Raw genomic sequence first — 20,685 nt, 5'->3', positions numbered from 1 at the left:
ACATACATTCAAGGCCTTTAATCCTCTGGCCCTCACTTTCCTGTTTTATTTTAATTCCTTTGAGCCTGAAATATCAGCTACTAAATTAAAACACACAGAAACACACACACACACACTTTGGTTCAGGGAATCTGTAAAACATTCAAGTCAATATAAATACTACTTTTTAAAAATTTATATTATACTAATAATGTTATATGGTTTTATTTCCCCTATTTGGGGGGGGGGGTCTTGGAAGTATGGCAGTGCTCAAGGTTTTGCTCTTGGTTATGTTTAGGGGACCATACAGACAAGGATCTAACCTAAATCTCAGTCTTACAGATTTAGCCCATTGAGCTATTTCTCTGGCCATGTGTTTCATTCTTGAATTATAATTAATATTTTGTTGTTGTTGTTGTTTGGTTTTTGGATCAAACCTGGTGGCGGTCAGAGGTTACTCCTGGCTCTACACTCAGAAGTTGCTCCTGGAAGGCTTGGGAGACCATATTGGATGTCGGGATTAGAACCAGTGTCCTCCATCCTGTGTTGGCCGCGTGCCTTACTGCTGTGCTATTGCTCTGCCCCTTGTTGTTTTTTGGGTTTTTGGGTCACACCTGGCAGTGCTCAGGGATTATTTCTGGCTCCAGGCTCAGAAATTGCTCCTGGCAGGCACGGGGGACCATATGGGACGCCGGGATTCGAACCGATGACCTCCTGCATGAAAGGCAAACACCTTACCTCCATGCTATCTCTCCGGCCCCCCCTTGTTGTTTTTTTGAAATGACACCCAAAATGCTCAGAGCTTACTCCTAACTCTGTGCTCAGGGAACACTCCAGATGGGGTCCTGAAAACCATATTCAGTGCATGGGATAGAACCTGGTCAACTACATGCAAGGCAAATGCCTTAGCACCTGTACTATCTCTCCAGCATTTAAAAAATATCACATAGCAACAGTTTTTAGACATAATTCACACACCAATCTTTTTTCATTTCTTTTTTTTTTTTTTTTTTGGTTTTTGGGCCACACCCGGCGATGCTCAGGGGTTACTCCTGGCGGTCTGCTCAGAAATAGCTCCTGGCAGGCACGAGGGACCATAAGGGACACCGGGATTCGAACCAACTACCTTTGGTCCTGGATCGGCTGCTTGCAAGGCAAACGCCACTGTGCTATCTCTCCGGGCCCATCTTTTTTCATTTCAAGCATACAATTCTATGGGTTTTCATGTATTCAGAGTTGTGCAGCCATCATGACATTCAGTTTTAGCATACTTTTATCACTACAAAAAGAAACTATATTCCAAGACCTGAGAGATAGAACAGCAGTAGGTCGTTTGCCTTGCTTTCGGCTGACCAGGAAGGGGCCCGGTTTGATTCCAGGCATCTCATATGGTCTCTAGCCTGCCAGGGGCGACTTCTAAGTACAAAGCCAGGAGTAACCCCTGAGCACCGCTGGGTGTGGCCCAAGAACCAATCAATAATTAAAAAGTTTGGGGCCGGGCGGTGGCGCTGGAGGTAAGGTGCCTGCCTTACCTGCGCTAGCCTAGGAGACGGACCGCGGTTCGATCCCCCGGCGTCCCATATGGTCCCCCAAGCCAGGAGCGACTTCTGAGCGCATAGCCAGGAGTAACCCCTGAGCGTTACCGGGTGTGGCCCAAAAACCAAAAAAAAAAAAAAAAAACAAAACAAAAAAAAAAAACAAAAAAAAGTTTAAAAAAAAACTATATTCCGGGGCCAGAGAGATAGCATGGAGGTAAGGCGTTTGCCTTTCATGCAGAAGGTTGGTGGTTCAAATCCTGGCGTCCTGAACATAGGGACAGGAGTAACCCCCAAGCGCTGCTAGGTGTCACCCAAAACAAAAAAAAAAAAAAAACAACTATATTCCATGAGCAACAGACCGTTGGTTTTTGTTTTTGTTTTTTTGGTTTTTGGGTCATATCCAGCAGTGCTCAGGGGTTACTCCTGGCTCCACGCTCAGAAATCACTCCTGGCAGGCTCAGGGGACCATATGGAACGCCAGAATTTACACCAATAATCTTCTGCATGAAAGGCAAACGCCTTACCTCTATGCTATCTCTCCCAACTGTTTTCCACATTGGCTTCAGCATTTCATGCCCACCAACAATATATTAGGATTCCATTTTTTTCACATCCTACTCTATACTTGACTTTTTGTTTTGGAGTCACACCCAGTGGTTACTCAGGAATTACTCCTGGCAGGGCTCAGGGGACCAAATAGGATGCTAGGGATCGATCAAACTGGGGTCAGCCTGCTATTGTTCCAGCCCCTCTATACTTATCATTTTTAATTTTTGTAATTATAGCCATCCTAGGATATGGAAAGAATCATCTCACTGTAATTTTGACTTGCATTTCCTTGATGACTACTTCTCATGTGCTTACTGATCATTTATATTTCTTCTTTGGACGTATCATTTAGATCCTTTCCTTTGTCTACTTTCAAACTGGGTAATTTGAATTGTAAAAGTTCTTTTCTATACAAAGAACTAAGAACAAAACCAGATAATACAGGGTTTTCTTCAATTCTGTGGTAACATTTGAGGTATAGTTGCTTTTAATTTTGATAAAGTTCAATTTATTTTTCTTATTGTGTTTTTGATGTCAGTTTTAAGAAGGCACTGCCTGGGGCTGGAGCGGTAGGGTAGGGCAGGGCATTTGCCTTGCATGCACTAACCTACAACAGACCAAGGTTTGATCCCCCCATTATGGTCCCCAAAGCCAGGAGTAACCTCTAAGCATCAACGGGTGTGACCCAAAAACCAAAAAAAAAAAAAAAAAAAAAGGGCATTGCATAAGACAAAGTCACAAAGAGCAATTCTAGTATTTTTTTCTAAGTATTATACAGGCTTAGCTCATATGTACTTACATATATATCTTTTTCGGAAGTCCACACTAAATACAAATCTTGAGGTTTTTTTTTTTTTTTTTTTAGTTTTTGGGTCACACCCGGCAGCGCTAAGGGGTTACTCCTGGCTCTATGCTCAGAAATCGCTCCTGGCAGGCTTGGGGGACCATATGGGATGCCAGGATTTGAACCACCATCCTTCTGCATGCAAGACAAACATATTACCTCCTTCTATCTCTCAGGCCCCAAATCTTGAGTTCTTTTGGACACCCTGCTGTGCTTAGGACTTACTCATGGTGGGTTCAGGGGACCATGTGGGTGCCGTGGATTGAACCCAGGTTGACTGCATGCAAGACAAATGCCTTACCTGCTGTACTATCACTCTGGTCCCTTGTTTTGTTTTTATTTTTTGGGCCACACCCCCAAAACACCTAGGGGTACTCAGGGTTTATTCCTGGTTCTATACCCAGGAATCACTATAGGTACATTTGGGGTCCATATGGGTTGCTAGGGAAGAAACCAGGTCAGTGGCATACAAGTCAAATGTTTACCTGTTGTACTATCATTCCAGGCCCTACATATACATATATGCTGAAATTCTTTTTTTTGGGGGGGGTTACACCCGGCAGCAGCGCACAGGGCTTACTCCTGGCTCTACACTCAGAAATTGCTCCTGGCAGGCTCAGGAGACCATATGGGATGCTGGGATTCAAATCACAGTCCTTCTGCATGCAAGGCAAATGCCTTACCTCCATGCTATCTCTCTGGCCCCCCATGTAATTTTCTATGAGACTTTTTTGTTTGTTTTTGGGCCACATCCAGCGGCAGTACTCAGGGATTATTCCTATTTCTACGCTCAGAAATCACTCCTGGCAGGCAGGCTTGAGAGACAATATGGGATGCCAGGAATTGAACCTGGGTTCATCCTCGGTCAGCCACATGCAAGGCAAAGACCCTACCGTTATGCTCACTCTACGGCCCTGCAACTCTTTTTGAATGTGCAGCTTTCAAATTATATCAACACCAGACTCTTTTTTTTTAAGTCCAAATAAAATAAAATTGAATGTAAATATATTTTCTAGTTTCTTATGAGATAACATCTAAAAACATCTTATTTGCCAAATATGTGTTTCTATTCTCCTTTCCCATATCTGGTAGGCAAGAAATATCTGTTGCTTCAGGTCAAATCAATGTTTACTTGAAAAAATAAAAATGAAATACTTATACTAATAAGAGAAGCTGAATAATTTGGCTCAGTTTTGTGGTTTATACCCAGTACCACATTCTGCATAAAATGATTTAATCATTTAGCCAAAAATCTACCACAATTTCAGTTACAGTCAATAAAGAGACAAACAAACCATTATCATTAATAATAAGTAAGTCTTATTGGGAGCATTTAGGAAACTGCTTCAACAGCTTAAAAAGAGAGAGGGCTGAAGAGATAGTACAGCAGGTAAGGTGCATGCCTTGCACACAACTGACTTGGGTTCAATTCCAAGAACATCATATGGTCCCTGAGCTGCCTGAGCCTGGCGTAAACGCTGAGCATCACCAGTTATAGCCCCAAAACAAAAGAACACACACAAAGGACTTCTGAGAAACTATTTTTTCTGTCTAGGAAATGCAAAATAATAAAGTTGTGGAAAAAAAGTTTTCATCTAATTCAACTATATTGGCTACTAAATACTATTAGATACAACATCTGTTTAATTAAATGCCATTGTAGGCACCTAAGATAAGAGCATTAACTTAAATTCATCGGTAGATCTAGAATAGGATAGTTTGGGGATTTTTTTAGGGTAGTTTTTGTTGTTGATCTTTAGTCTTACCTTGTGGCAACAAGAGGGTAGCTATGACACGGTGATGCCCAGGCATCCCTTGTCCATGGCATACAGTCATAAAGCAGCAAGTCCTTCTCAGTCACAGCCATGAGAACTGGTCTCCACTGCTGCCTTCCACCATCTAGCTTTGCCTGTTACAATGGTGAAATCCAGACAGCAGAAATAACTTAAAAAGATATGGAATTTGTAAAAGTACCTAACTTTAACAGACTGGGCCTGTTTTATTTTCTTGAACCTCCAAGACAATTGATAAGAAAATATCTCATTATAGAGATTCTTCATTGCAAGGTATGAGATATATTATATAGTTACATATATAATCTAGTGATAACACTAGTTTTCCATGTTTTATAAAAACTCATCCCATTCATTCTAATTCAATATGTTGTAATATGTTAAATAATGGTAATAGTGCATGTAGATGACTCTGGGTTCAATTTCTGAAATCTAAACTTATGGTTCCAAGTCCCACCAGGAATGAACTCTGAGTAAAGAGCCAGGAGTAAGTCTGAGCACAGCTACTTGGCAAGCATAGGGAGAAAAAAAAAAGGCAAACCAAACCAAAGATCATAGTTTTATTATATCTGACGGATAGAAAATCAAAACTGAGGCTAGAGTGATAGTACGGGGGGGCAGAAAGCTTGCCTTGTATACAGCTAACTAGAGTTTAACCCTCAGCATTCCATATGGTGCCCTACCATGCTCATTCCTGAATACTACCCAGAGTAAGCCCTGAGCACAAGGTATAGCATAAAAAAATAAATAAAAATAAAACAACAAAAAATTCTACCAAATTGTATAATTTATTGGGAAATAGTTGCTTGAGTTTTTAGGCCACACACAGTAGTGCTCAGGGGCTATTCCTGGCTCTTTGCCCAACAGTGAAACTCAATAAAAGCACAAAAATTAAATTCCCTAACCTTTACAAATATAGGGGATATATAGGCACTGTTCTCTGAACATTTTAATTCTACTTTTCAAAATGCCAGGTATGACTTACTCTGTGGACAAAAACTATTATCAAAAAGTTTCCCATTATATTTTAGGAAGTTTTTCTTAGCATTTACTTGTGCAAAGCTCAGTAGTTTCTTTTGTTTGTTTGGTGGCCACACCCAGTGATGATCAGGGGTTACTCCAGGCTCTTCACTCAGGAATTACTCTTGGCAGTGCTCAGAGGACCATATGTAATGCTGGGATGAGTACAAAGCAAGTGCTCTGACCTCTGTATTATCTTCCCAGCCCCTCAATTATCTTTTTGAGAATTTAAAGTATAGGAAAATAATCACTATTTATCCATATTGTCCATTCTTCAGGGTCAAAAATTAAAAGATTATCTATTTTTCTTTTTTCTTTTTGGTTTTTGGGTCACACCCAGCAGTGCTCAGGGCTTACTCCTGACTCTACGCTCAGAAATCACTCCTGGCAGGCTTGGAGGACCACATGGGATGCCAGGATTCGAACCACCATCCTTCTGCATGCAAGGCAAACACCCTACCTCCATGCTAATTCTCTAGCCCCTAAAAGATTATCTTTAAGAAAGTCTTGGTGGTGTTCGCTTCGGCAGCACATATACTAAAATTGGAATGATACAGAGATTAGCATGGCCCCTGCGCAAGGATGACACGCAAATCCGTGAAGCGTTCCATATTAAAAAAAAAAGAAAGTCTTGGTATCATCAAAATTTATGCCTTCATCAAATGAAACCTTTGAGCTGGAACTACATGGTAACACTAACTATAGATATAGAATTGGGGGAAGGAGAAACCTAAAGCAGTGCTTAAGGAACCAGGCACCACTGCAGTGAACTAAGCCTGGCTCTGAGGTCTGGTAAGTGAATGCTCAGTGAGCTTGCCTTTCTGATCCAGCTGTGCTAGGGACCACAAGATCACATTAAAAGGTGCTCAGAGGGCTTTCGATAATGGGAATCTGGGACCAGAGAGATAGCAAGCATAGTGGTAGGGCATTTGCCTTACATGCAGCCTACCTGGAAAAGACCTGGGTTCGATTCCCAGCATCCCATATGGTCCCCCCCCAAGCCAAGAGAGATTTCTGAGTGAATAGACAGAAGTAACCATTGAGTGCCACTGGGTATGGTCCAAAAACAAAAACAAAACAAAACAAAAATGGGGACCTAACATAAGGTCTCCATGTGTCTAGCCCTTTGAACTATCATCCCAACCCAAAACAGTGCACTTCAACACTCATGCTTCAATTCATGCTCATTGCTGACTTCTAAGAGGATTCAAAACAAATCATTTTCTCCTAAGGTATTATCTTCAGAGACACTTTTTATCTTCTCTTCCTTAATGACTTCAGAAGGGTAAGTTGGACATATCAAAACATTGTAAGAATACAGCCATCCTTTGAAAAGTAGCCTGGGGTGCTGTTCTGTGATATAACATCTAACACTGGGGCTTTTCTCCTACTTAGAATCACAAGCAGATTGCAGGAGTGGGGAATTAATCTGCAAGTGGTTTGTGTTCTATCATACAATGAAGGCCCAAAATATATGACCTGTCTAACAATTCTAGCACAGTACTGTAGAAGAGTTACACTTTATTTACTTTTTGGGTTTTGGACTACACTGGCTATGCTCAAGGCATATACCTGGCTCTGGACTCACGGGTCACTATAGGCAGGCTAAAGGGACCCTATGGGGTGCCAGGAATTGAAGTGCTATAAGGCAAGCAAGCACTGAACTGCTGTACTAGCCCTGAGTTATACTTTTCTTATCCACGAACCCATTTTCTTTTTCTTTTTCTTTTTTTTTTTGTGGTTTTTGGGTCACACCTGGCAGTGCTCAGGGGTTACTCCTGGCTCCAGGCTCAGAAATTGCTCCTGGCAGGCACGGGGGACCATATGGGTCACCGGGATTCGAACCGATGACCTTCTGCATGATAGGCAAAAATCTTACCTCCATGCTATCTCTCTGGCCTCACAAACCCATTTTCTTTTTTTTTTTTTTTTTTGGTTTTTGGTTTTTGGGCCACACCCAGCAGTGCTCAGGGGTTACTCCTGGCTGTCTGCTCAGAAATAGCTCCTGGCAGGCACGAGAGACCATATGGGACACCGGGATTCGAACCAACCACCTTTGGTCCTGGATCGGCTGCTTGCAAGGCAAACGCCGCTGTGCTATCTCTCCGGGCCCACAAACCTATTTTCTAAGACATTAAATCAGGCACTAGGAACAGTCCCATATCTCCATTTGTTACTCAAAACAAAACAAAAATAATTTTAATCCTTTGAGAAAATAGAGTTTACATTATTTTCCATATTGCACTTAATAGTATACATGAATTAAGACTCCTATCAAGAGCCCTAAAATGTTAGAATTCAAGAGAATCTGGGGCCAGCAAGATAGCATGGAGGTAGGGCGTTTGCCTTTCATGTAGAAGGATGGTGGTTTGAGGGGCCGGGCGGTGGCGCTGAAGGTAAGGTGCCTGCCTTGCCTGCGCTAGCCTTGGACAGACCGAGGTTCGATCCCCCGGTGTCCCATATGGTCCCCCAAGCCAGGAGCAACTTCTGAGCACATGGCCAGGAGTAACCCCTGAGCGTTACCGGGTGTGGCCCAAAAACCCAAAAAAAAAAAAAAAAAAAAAAAAAAAAGAAGGATGGTGGTTTGAATCCTAGCATCCCATATGGTCTCAGTGCCTGCCAAGGGCAATTTCTTTTTTTCTTTTTTTTTTTTTTTTTTGGTTTTTGGGCCACACCTGGCAGTGCTTAGGGGTCACTCCTGGCTCTCTGCTCAGAAATAGCTCCTGGCAGGCAGGGGGACCATATGGGACACCAGAATTCGAACCAACCACCTTAGGTTCTGGATGGGCTGCTTGCAAGGCAAACACCGCTGTGCTATTTCTCCGGACCCAACCAGGGGCAATTTCTGAGCATAGAACCAGGAGTAACCCCTGAACACTGCCAGGTGTGACCCAAAAACCAAAAAAAAAAAAAAGAGAGAGAGAGAGAGAATCTCTTTAGAGCTGATTTCTCTTCATTGGAGAAATGGACTTACTCATGCCTCAGGGAAGTGCTTAGGGAACAGTCCTGGTAGTGTGTCTCTAGCAGTGGTGCCAGGTATGGAATTAAGTTCCCAGGTAAGGCAAGCACCCGCTTACCACCTGTTCCCAATGATATTCTGATTGGAAAAAAAAATATTTCCTTCCAGGGGCTAAAGAGAGAGAACAGCAGATAGAGCCTTGCACACTGTAGACCTGGGTTCAATCTCTCACAACACATATGGTTCCCCAAGCCATACCAAGAAAGATATCTTAGCACAGAGCCAGGAGTATCCCTGAATACTGAAGGGTATGGCCCCAAAATATCAAAAATTTTCTTTCCAGAGAAAGTGGCAGAGCACTTGCCTTATATGTGTGAGGTCACATATATGGGTTTGAACTTTAGCACCACCCATATACACACAAACTTCACTGAATTATAGAAGACTTGTTCAAAGTGCGTGAATTTTAAAAATCTAAATTAGGTGCCAAAGCAGTGGCACAGCAGTTTTCCTTGCATGGCTGACCCAGGACGTAACACAGTTCGATCCCCCCAGTGATCCCCCCAATGTCCCTTATGGTCCCCCAAGCCAGGAGCAATTTCTGAGTGCATAGACAGTAGTAACCCCTGAGTGTCACCGGGTGTGGCCCAAAAACCAAAAACAAACAAACAAACTAATTAATTAATTGGGGCCAGAGAGATAGCATGGAGGTAAGGCATTTGCCTTTCATGCAGAAGGACGGTGGTTCGAATCCCGGCATCCGGTATGGTCCCCCGTGCCTGCCAGGAGCGATTTCTGAGCATAGAGCCAGGAGTAACCCCTGAGCACTGCCGGGTATGACCCAAAAACCAAAAAAAATAAAAATAAGAAAAACATAAAATAAATTAAATATGTACATTCCAAAAAGAAATTTCAGATTATAAAGAAAAATTGAAAAGAAAAAAAAAAGAAAAATTGACTATGTCAAATAAAATTTGGAGACAATTTATCATTAAGAATTAAATTTGGGGGGCCGGAGAGATAGCATGGAGGTAAGGTGTTTGCCTTTCATGCAGGAGGTCATCAGTTCGAATCCCGGCGTCCCATATGGTCCCCCGTGCCTGCCAGGAGCAATTTCTGAGCGTGAAGCCAGGAATAACCCCTGAGCACTGCCGGGTGTGACCCAAAAACCACAAAAAAAAAAAAATAAAATAAAATAAAAAAAAAAAAAAAAAAAAAAAAAAAGAATTAAATTTGGGGGGCCCGGAGAGATAGCACCGCGGAGTTTGCCTTGCAAGCAGCCGATCCAGGACCAAAGGTGGTTGGTTCAAATCCCGGTGTCCCATATGGTCCCCCGTGCCTGCCAGGAGCTATTTCTGAGCAGACAGCCAGGAGTAACCCCTGAGCACCGCCGGGTGTGGCCCAAAAACCAAAACAAACAAACAAACAAACAAACAAAAAAATTAAATTTGGGGCCGGGAAGGTGGCGCTAGAGGTAAGGTGTCTGCCTTGCAAGCGCTAGCGTAGGACGAACCGCGGTTCGATCCCCCGGCGTCCCATATGGTCCCCCCAAGCCAGGGGCGATTTCTGAGCGCATAGCCAGGAGTAACCCCTGAGCGTCAAACGGGTGTGGCCCAAAAACCAAAAAAAAAAAATTAAATTTTTGGGGGGCCAGAGAGATAGCATGGAGGTAAGGTATTTGTGTCTTGCATGCAGAAGGTCAGTGGTTAGAATTCAGACATCCCATATGGTTCCCTGAGCCTGCCAGGAGCGATTTCTGAGCATAGAGCCAGGAGTAACCCCTGAGTGCTGCCGAGTGTGACCCAAAAGAACAAACAGGGGGCCGGGCGGTGGCGCTAAAGGTAAGGTGCCTGCCTTGCCTGCGCTAGCCTTGGACGGACCGCGGTTCGATCCCCCGGTGTCCCATATGGTCCCCCAAGCCAGGAGCAACTTCTGAGCGCATAGCCAGGAGTAACCCCTGAGCGTTACCGGGTGTGGCCCAAAAACCAAAAAAAAAAAAAAAAAAAAAAAAAAAAAGAACAAACAAACAAAAAAAGAATCGAGCCGACGAGGTGGCATTAGAGGTAAGATGTCTGCCTTGCAAGCGCAGTTGAATCCCCCAGTGTCCCATATGGTCCCCCCAAGCCAGGGGCACGCTTAGCCAGGAGTAGCCCCTGAGCATCAAACGGGTGTGGCCTGAAAAACAAAAACAAAACAAAACAAAAAAAAAATCAAACTTTTGGGCCAGAGATAGCACAGCGGTAGGGCGTTTGCCTTGCATGCAGGACGGTGGTTCAAATCTCGGCATCCCATATGGTCCCAGAGCATGTTGGGGGCATTTCTGAATATAGAGCCAGGAGTAGCCCCTGAGCACTGCAGGGTGTGACCCCAAAACAAACAAACCCCCCAAAAAAAAGAATTAAACTTTTGGGGCGGGAGCAGTGGCAAAAGCTATGAGGCATCTGCCTTGCCCTCGCTAGCCTAGAATGGACTGCAGTTCAATCCCCCAGCGTCTCCCAAACCAGGAGTGATTTCTGACTGCCAGGAGTAACCCTGAGGGTCACCAGGTGTGCCCCCCCCCAAAAAAAAATGAAACAAACAAACAAAAAAATAAAGAATTAGGGGCCGGAGAGATAGCATGGAGGTAAGGCGTTTGGCCTTTCATGCAGAAGGTCAGTGGTTTGAATCCTGGCATCCCATATGGTCCCCTGAGCCTGCCAGGAGCAATTTCTGAGCATAGAGCCAGGAGTAACCCCTGAAGGCTGCCGGGTGTGACCAAAAAAACCAACAACAAAAAAAAAGAATTAAACTTTTTTTTCTAAATTGTTGTGAATGCCCTCCCCAAGCAGTGCTTGGGCCCTGTGCTGAGGACCATGAAGCTATACTTGGCAGCAGGTAAAATGAGGCCTAGGGAGCCAGGGATCAAATCCAGGACCTCACACATATTTGGCATGTGTCCTACTACTTGAAATACATCCCAACCTTAATTAAGGACTTGTAAAATAAATCAGAGAGTCTGTGCAATGGATAGAATTTTGACTTTGCACGTGGTCAACTCAGGTTCAATACCTGGCATCCCATATAGTCTCCTGAGTACCACCTAAGTGATTCCTGAATGCAGAGCCAGAAGTAACCCCTGAGGTGTGGCCCCAAAACAAACAAAATCCAAGATACCCCAGAATTTTAAAAAGGTGATTATACTTTAGCTCATTTAAATCCTTAGCTTTAGGTTATTATCTTTTCCCTTTTCTACTTATTAGTAGAGAAAAATGAAACCTCAATTGAAGTCACTGTTTCTGTGCCTTAGTTTATAAGGATACTACTTGTTTTTGCTACAGTCAAAATGCTACCTGCTATATATAGTATTTGTTTTCAGTTGTGGTATGAATATGACAACCATTTTTTGGGGGGGGGCCACACCCGGTAACGCTCAGGGCTTACTCCTGGCTATGCGCTCAGAAGTTGCTCCTGGCTTGGGGGACCATATGGGACGCCGGGGGATCGAACCACGTCCAAGGCTAGTGCAGGCAAGGCAGGCACCTTACCTCTAGCACCACCGCCCGGCCCCTGAATATGACAACCTTGTATTAAGATTCCACTACTGCGGGGCCGGGCGGTGGTGCTAGAGGTAAGGTGCCTGCATTGCCTGCGCTAGCCTAGGACGAACCACGGTTCGATCCTCCGGTGTCCCATATGGTCCCCCAAGCCAGGAGCGACTTCTGAGCGCATAGCCAGGAGTAACCCCTGAGCGTCACCGGGTGTGGCCCAAAAACCAAAAAAAAAACAAAAAAACAAACAAACAAACAAAAAAAAAGATTCCACTACTGGAATTTTGACTAGAGGAAAAATGGGATACTATATCATACTATATATACTATATCATTTGCTTGTGTTCAGTACCCACATAAGCATACACCTGGTGGAACAATAGCTTTCTTCAATTTTTTTTTTTTTGGTTTTTTGGTCACACCCGGTAGCGCTCTGGGGTTACTCTTGGCTCTATGCTCAGAAATCGCTCCTGGCAGGCTCAGGATGCTGGGTTTTGAACCACTGACCTTCTGCATGCAAGGTAAATGCCTTACCTCCATGCTATCTCTCCGGCCCCTCCAAATTTTATTTTCTAACGCAGTTGGGTGGGTAGGACTAAGATAAAAGAAATACTAAATGTCATTATTCATTCCCTACATGTCTCAACCTATGAATCTTTTTGATAAACAGCATACCTCTGCTTTTTATTATTACAATAGAAAGAAGAAACAAGTAAAGCAATTTCTATAATTCTGATTTAGTATGTATGTTCCTAATTTAAGTGTTTAAACACTTGGGGAATTATCAGAGACAAAGAAGAAACTGGAAACAAAGCTCTCTGTAGCTGTCTTGATCTTTCTAAACAGAACTCAAATGCTTTAGTTTCAAAGTAGGCTTATAGCTCCATGGAAGAGTACATGCTCCTCACATCTAAGATACTAGGTTTCACTCCTGGCAGCAAAACACAAAGCAAAATTGCAGAAGTAATTTAGTACAAAACATACTGAGCCAAGAATGTGATTCAAATTGTGGAGCACATGCCTTGCCCTTTGACTCTGGCAATATATCCCTATCCCAGCCCAGCACTGCCAGGTGTGGCCTCTGTAACAGCTTAAAAATAGTCCTCACTCCACTAAGTAGACTTAAAATTCCTTTTAAGACTATTAACACACAGGGCCGAAGACATAGCACAGCGGTAGGACGTTTGCCTTGCATGCAGCCAATTCAGGATGGACAGCGGTTCATATCCCGGTATCCCATATGGTCCCCCGTGCCTGCCAGGAGCGATTTCTGAGTGCAGAGCCAGGAGTGACCCTTAAGTGCTGCCGGGTGTAACCCCCCCAAATAAAAGACTATTAGCATGGGGGGCTGGGACAATAATAGAACAAGTAGGGCGCTTGCCTTGCATGCTACCGACATGGGTTCAATCCCCAGCATCCCACATATGGTCCCCAAGCCTGCCAGGAGTGATACCTGAGCACAGAGCCAATAAACAACCCCTGAGCACTGTCAGGTGTGGACCAAAAGACAAAAAAAAAAAAAAAAGAAAAAAAAAAAAAGAAAGACTATAACTTGGGGGGCTGGAGAGATAGTAAGGCACATTAAGGTGCATTGGCAAGAGTAATTCCTGAGGGGCTGGCGAGGTGGCGCTAGAGTTAAGGTATCTGCCTTGCAAGCGCTAGCCAAGGAAGGATCCTGATCGCGGTTCGACCCCCCCCCCCCCAGCGTCCCATATGGTCCCCCCAAGCCAGGGGCAATTTCTTAGCCCTGAGCCAGGAGTAACCCTGAGCATCAAACAGGTGTGGCCCAAAAACAAAACAAAAGAAAAAAGAGTAATTCCTGAGTGCAGAGCCAGGAATAATTCTGATCACTGTTAGATGTTGTCCCAAAACAAAAACACAGAAAAGAAGAAAGAAATACTTACTTATATTAAGGAGATTACATGTTCAAAAATCATCTTGGTCATTTGCTAAGTTGAGTGTGCTATTGTGGGCATGCTCACAAGAGCACACAAGGCATGCTTTGGTCTCTGCTCAGGGGATACTCCTGGCCAACTTCAGGGAACCATATGAGTTTCTCAAGATGTAACCCATTTGGCTTCATGCCAGGCAAGTGCCCTATTGACAGTACTATTTCTCTGGCCCCACTGGCCATTTTAAAACATATAATTAAACATTAATAGTAAACGCATCAATATTTGCCTAGCTCAATCTTTATTAAATATGTAAGTTCATCGTAATGCTTCTGAGAAATGATATTCAGATCTGTCTGAATATATTATTCTGAGTTATATGATAAGTATACACAGCATTAAGTTAAGTTCAATGGGTGCAATAAAAAAAAAAACCATGCTCCAATGTTTTAAGAGCTCATCACTGTGGGGCTGGAGAAATAGTATGGAGGTAAGGCATTTGCCTGCATACAGAAGGTTGGTGGTTGGAATTCTGGCATCCCATATGGTCCCCTGAGCCTGCCAGGAGCGATTTCTGAGCATAGAGCCAGGAGTAACCCATGAGCACAGCCGGGTGTGACCCAAAAACCAAAAATAAAAAAAAAAAAGACCTCACCACTGAGTAAAGGATTAAATGGGTACATAAAATAAGGTGTGTAAACATACATTGTGATGGGGTTGGAGAGGTAGTACAGTGAGTATGACCCTTGCCTTGCAGGTGACTAACCTTAGTACAATCGCTGGCACCCCAGATGGTCCCCAGGAGAGATCTGAGCATAGAGAAAGGAGTAAGCCTTAAGCAATACTCGGAGTGGCTCCAAAACAAACAACAAAAAAAAGTAGATTGTGGGGCCGGTGCGGTGGCGCTAAAGGTAAGGTGTCTGCCTTGCCAGCGCTAGCCTAGGATGGACTGCAGTTCGATCCCCCGGCGTCCCATATGGTCCCCCAAGCCAAGAGCGACTTCTGAGCGCATAGCCAGGAGTAACCCCTGAGCGTGACCAGGTGTGGCCCAAAAACAAAACAAAACAAAAAGTAGATTGTGATGAACTAGTGATTCCATTTTCTACTTCCTATATCAAATAAAGTTCACATTGAAAATCTGGCATTTCTTTCACATTGCTGAACTTTAACAGAGTGCAGTCCTAATGGAAGGCAATTTGACAATCACAATTATAAACACGTATACTTTTTTGGGGGGCCACACCCGGTGATGCTCAGGGGTTACTCCTGGTTATGTGCTCAGAAATCGCTACTGGCTTGGGGGACCATATGGGATGCTGGGGGATCGAACTGCGGTTCGTCCTAGGTCAGCGCTTGCCAGGCAAATGCCCTACCTCTTGCGCCACCACTCCGGTCCCATAAACATATATACTTTTTATGATAATTTAAAAATATGCCCATGAATTATTTTTTGGAGGCCACAGCTGGTGGTACTCAGGGGCTACTCCTGACTCTGTATCCATGAGTGGATTTTGGTAGGGCACAAGGGACTCTACACAATGCCAAGTACTGGACCATGGCTGGCCACAATAAGCCAAATGCCTTCTTTCCTGTACTATCTCTTTAGTCTCTTCTCTTTAAGAAGTAGAGCCCTAAAAAAAAAAAAAAGAGGTAGAGCCCTATGATTAAACTGAACCTAGTAATTCATTGCTAATGAAAAAAAAATAAAAGCAGAAAAGTCTAGGTTATACAAGGCATTAATGGGTCAGCAGTAAAGTACATACATGCCTTGCACACATGAGACCTAGGTTCAACCCTGCCAGTGAAAAATAACTAAAATTAGATGAATTATTGTAAATTCTTTTTTGTTTTGTTTTGTTTTTGGGTCACATCCAACAATGCTCAGGGGTGTCTCCTGGCTCTACGCTCAGAAATCGTCACCACAGGTTCAGGGGACCATATGGGATGCCGGGATTCAAACCACCGTCCTTCTGCATGCAAGGCAAATGCCCTACCTCCATGCTATCTCTCCAGCCCTGAATTATTGTGAATTCTATCCTGTTTTCTCTCCCAAATAACTCTCGAAAAAACTAAGAGTGTTCTGTTGTACATAAGCAGCTTAGTCTGAACAGCCTACAGGGCAAGGAACCGAGGTCTTATACCACCAAGAAAGAAGAAACTGAGGCTTCCTGACAATGTGAGTGAGCTATGTGAGTGAATCTGTGTGTGTGTGTGTGTGTGTGTGATGTAGGGGATCACAGAGAGCAGAGCTGTTAGGCTGAGACAGAAGAACTGCCAAGGCCATGTTTCATGCACATGGGACACCAGGAATTTGATTTTATGACTAAAATCATACAAGATTATAAGGCAGAGAGTCCATGATCCCGTGCTAATCTTCCACACCCGTGAAAACTCTTTCTGAAAGTAATACACTGGTCTCAGGCTAACTCTCAGGATACTACTGCTCTAACTGGGAGCTTGACAGCAGTTTTATGAGAAAGACTGAGCTTGTGTACCATTCAGTTCACACCACTATCAGACTCAGAAGACTTAAAAACTGTGAGGTAAATGTTGGTTATTTTAAGCACCAAAGAGCCTTGTGATAAGTTGCTAAGACTAAATCTCAGGTTTAGCCAACAAGTACAAAAATATTCCCTAATGTCTGAGCTCTCACCATCCAAACTCAAGAACTGATATAAGTTTTTTGAAATCTTTATAAACAAAGTTTTACTACTTATGACCAGAAATTTAGGAACCAAACAAATATAATGAAATAATACAGGCTTCTATGTTATGTGATCTACCTGATCAAAAGAAGCAAAAGTTTGGGTGTTCATGTGTGAAAAGACAAACTATGGTTATTCACTGAAGCATACTTTATGGTGGAAAAAGATTAAAACAATAGAATGCAGGCAGTAATTATTTCACCATGGCCACACAATAGAAAACTGCATTCATATGAAATGATGGCCAGGATATATATCTTACTAAAAAAAGGTCAGAGAGATAGTACAGGAGAGAAGAGGGCGTTATCTTACAAGTGGCTGACCATACCTTAACAATACATATGGCCCTCTGTATGTCCCCAGGAGTTATCACTAAACAGGGTCAGATGTGGCAGGAAGGAGGGTAGGAAATAAGAAACAAACAAATGAAGATAATGAAGAAACAAAGGAAGGAAAGGAGAGCAAGTATGTGCATAATGTATTATTTTTTATAAAAGATAAAGAATGAGGCTGGAGAGTGGGTAGGTAGGGCACTTGCCTTGTATATAGCCAACCTGAGTTTGATTACTGGTACCCAAATGGTCCCCTGGTTACTAGGAATAATCCTTGAGTACAGAGACAGATGTAAGTTCTAAGCAATGCAGGGAATGACACAAACCCCACCTCTCTATAAGAAGCCTAAATTTTAAATTTTTCTTTTTTTGGTTTTTGGTTTTTGGGCCACACCCGGCCTTGCAAGCAATCGATCCAGCAAACACTGCTGTGCTATCTCTCTGGGCCCGGAAATAGACTTTTTATATAGTAACTTTTTTTTTTTTTTTTGATTTTTGGGCCACACCCGGTAATGCTCAGGGGTTACTCCTGGCTATGTGCTCAGAAGTTGCTCCTGGCTTGGGGGACCATATGGGACACCGGGGGATCGAACCGCGGTCCGTCCAAGGCTGGCGCAGGCAAGGCAGGCACCTTACCTTTAGCGCCACTGCCTGGCCCCATAGTAACTTTTTTTTTTTTAATGGTGTGTATAGCCTATGATGTGGTGCTCAGAGGGCTGGGAGGCCGCTTCCAGGGATGCTGGCTTGGCTGCATGGGCCAGGAGGTTCAATGATCTGACTGGTAATGGCATTCTGGGAGCTAACGGGGTTACCCCTGCTGCATTTGGTACTCCATATACCTACTGTATTTTCCAGCATATAAAATGACCCCCTAATTTTAGACTTCCTCTCTGACTCTGACCAATCTGAGCAGGCTTTTTAGTGTAGATTTGGGTACAGAACACTGCCTAATTTGCATGCATAAAAAGCCTGCTTGGATTGGCTGAGTAAGAGAGGCGGTCTGAGCAGCCTTGCAGTGATTGGTGCAGGATCGAGTTGGAAAATTCGTTTAGTGGGAATATCCAGACGATTTTTGTTTAGCAGCATATGGGATATACTCGGAGTATAAGACGACCCCCAATTTTCGGCTGACTTTCTTTTTTTTTTTTGTTTTGTTTTTTGTTTTTGGGCCATACCCGGCTGTGCTCAGGGGTTACTCCTGGCTGTCTGCTCAGAAATAGTTCCTGGCAGGCACGGGGGACCATATGGGACACCGGGATTCGAACCAACCACCTTTGGTCCTGGATCGTCTGCTTGCAAGGCAAACGCCGCTGTGCTACCTCTCCAGGCCCTCGGCTGACTTTCTTATTTCAAAAGTCGTCCTATATGCCGGAAAATATGGTAGCTTCCCACATACTTCTGCGCTTTGAGCTATCTCCCAGTCCCCATATAAATTTTATATTCTTTTATTTGCTTATTTATTTTGCTTTGAGGCCACACCTGATGGTGCTTAAGGCTTAGTCCTGGCTCTGTGTTTAAGTGTCACTCCTGTTTAAATTTCAGGGACCATATACTGTGCTGGGGACTGAATTTGAATTGGTGACATGTATTGCAAAAAACCCTTGTACTATCTCTCTGGCTCTCTAATTATGGTTTTGTGTTTGGTGGTGCTAAGGTCTTACTCCTGTCTCTGTACTCAGGAATCACTTCAGGCAGAATGATATGGGGCAGGGCCCGGAGAGATAGCACAGCGGTGTTTTCCTTGCAAGCAGCCGATCCAGGACCAAAGGTGGTTGGTTCAAATCCCGGTGTCCCATATGGTCCCCCGTGCCTGCCAGGAGCTATTTCTGAGCAGACAGCCAGGAATAACCCCTGAGCATGCCGGGTGTGGCCCAAAAACCAAAAAAAAAAAAAAGAATGATATGGGGCAGATTATATACATGCAAGCTCTCTGCCCACAGCACTATCTCCAGCCCCTAGAATGATGTTTTATAGAACTGATTCTGTTGGTTTTTTGTTTTGGGGCCACACCTGGTGATGCTCAGGGGTTACTCCTGTCTACATGCTCAGAATCTCTCCTGGCTTGGGGGACCATATGGAATGCCTGGGGATCTAACCGAGATCCGTCCACAAGGTCAGCCGTGTGCAAGGCAAATGCCCTACAGCTATGCCACTGCTCCAGTTCCTTGATTCAGTATTCTAATTCATTTGTTTGTTGTTTGTGGGTCACACCCAGCAGTGATATTCATAACTTATTCCCAGTTCTGTGCACAAGGATCATTCCTGAAATGGCTCTAAGGGACAGAAGAAATGCTGGGGTATCAAACTGGAGTTGGCCCAGGCAAGGCAAGCACCTACACCTCTGTACTATCTCCTCAGTCTGAGTTTACTATAAGCATTTTGGAAATATTCATAAAACTTCAAAATAGAGTTAATAATTGGGCAATACCATACTCTGGGAAGCTACCAAACAAGATTACAAACTTTCATCACAGATCTACCAAATCAGAACTGATGGACAAAGTGGGGAAACTGTATGCATGTATATTATTCTTTTGCAATGTTGGGGATCAAACTCAAGGCACAAGCTTTAGAGCTGAACTACATTCCTAGAAAATTGTATTTAAAGAAAAGTAAAGCAGGGCCAGGAGATAGCTCAAAAAGATGAAGTGTGGGTCGAAGAGATAACATGGAGGTAGGGCATTTGCCTTGCATGCAGAAGGACGGTGGTTCAAATCCCGGCATTCCATATGGTCCTCCAAGCTTGCCAGGAGCGATTTCTGAACATAGAGCCAGGAGCAACCCCTGAGCGCTGCCTGGTAACCCAATTCCCCCCCCCCCCCAAAAAAAAAGAGATGAAGTGTTTGTCTGGCATGCAAAGGGCCCAAGGCTCAGGTCCTGGCATCATATAGACTTCTGAGCAGCTACAGGAGAAGTACTGCTAAAAAAGATAGTTCCTATTCAAACTAAATTAAAAACAAGAAGATCTAAACTCCCATAAGTGAATAGTGTCACAAATTCTGTCTCACTGTACATCTAAGAGGAAAACAAGATCTAAAGAAATGAAGAAACTTTGTAAAAGACATAAAACCAGTAAAAAATATAAATAGCACTTGAACCTTTATCGCTCAAACCCTTGCCCAATCTTTTTCTAACTCCCTCTAATCCAACTGACAGGGAAGAATTAGGGAAAAAAGGATGTATCATAATGTCATGTAGAGTTTAGTCTTTTTTTTTTTTTTTTTTTTTGTGGTTTTTGGGTCACACCCGGCAGTGCTCAGGGGTTACTCCTGGCTCCATGCTCAGAAATTGCTCCTGGCAGGCACGGGGGACCATATAGGACGCTGGGATTCGAACCGATGACCTCTTGCATGAAAGGCAAACGCCTTACCTCCATGCTATCTCTCCAGCCCCGAGTTTAGTCTTTTTATCAAACGTGGGATCTAAAAATTCAGGTTATGTCCTTCTTTTCCCTCACCAAACAATCCCTGTTTCTCTTTGTTTTTTAGTTGTGGAAAACAATTTATTTGTTAAATAAAGGCTTGCTAAATACTCTGTGTATTTCATA

General features: G+C 43.6%; 1 protein-coding gene and 1 non-coding gene across 2 annotated transcripts in view; one reads left to right on the top strand and one right to left on the bottom strand.

The window, feature by feature from the left end:
• The window catches only part of SNTB2 (syntrophin beta 2), a 96,093-nt gene that overhangs the window by 20,644 nt on the left and 54,764 nt on the right, over nucleotides 1–20,685 (bottom strand). The window contains exon 4 of the mRNA XM_049786433.1: nucleotides 4,677–4,819. Coding sequence (XP_049642390.1) covers nucleotides 4,677–4,819 — 143 coding nt within the window. The remainder of the gene's footprint in view (nucleotides 1–4,676; nucleotides 4,820–20,685) is intronic.
• LOC126029158 (U6 spliceosomal RNA) lies at nucleotides 6,237–6,340 on the top strand. The gene has a single exon (XR_007502810.1). It is a non-coding gene; the product is annotated as a U6 spliceosomal RNA (small nuclear RNA).

This window comes from Suncus etruscus, chromosome 14, assembly GCF_024139225.1.
Source record: "Suncus etruscus isolate mSunEtr1 chromosome 14, mSunEtr1.pri.cur, whole genome shotgun sequence".
NCBI classification, from domain to species: domain Eukaryota; kingdom Metazoa; phylum Chordata; class Mammalia; order Eulipotyphla; family Soricidae; genus Suncus; species Suncus etruscus.
This window is presented reverse-complemented; position numbering and strand designations above follow the sequence as displayed.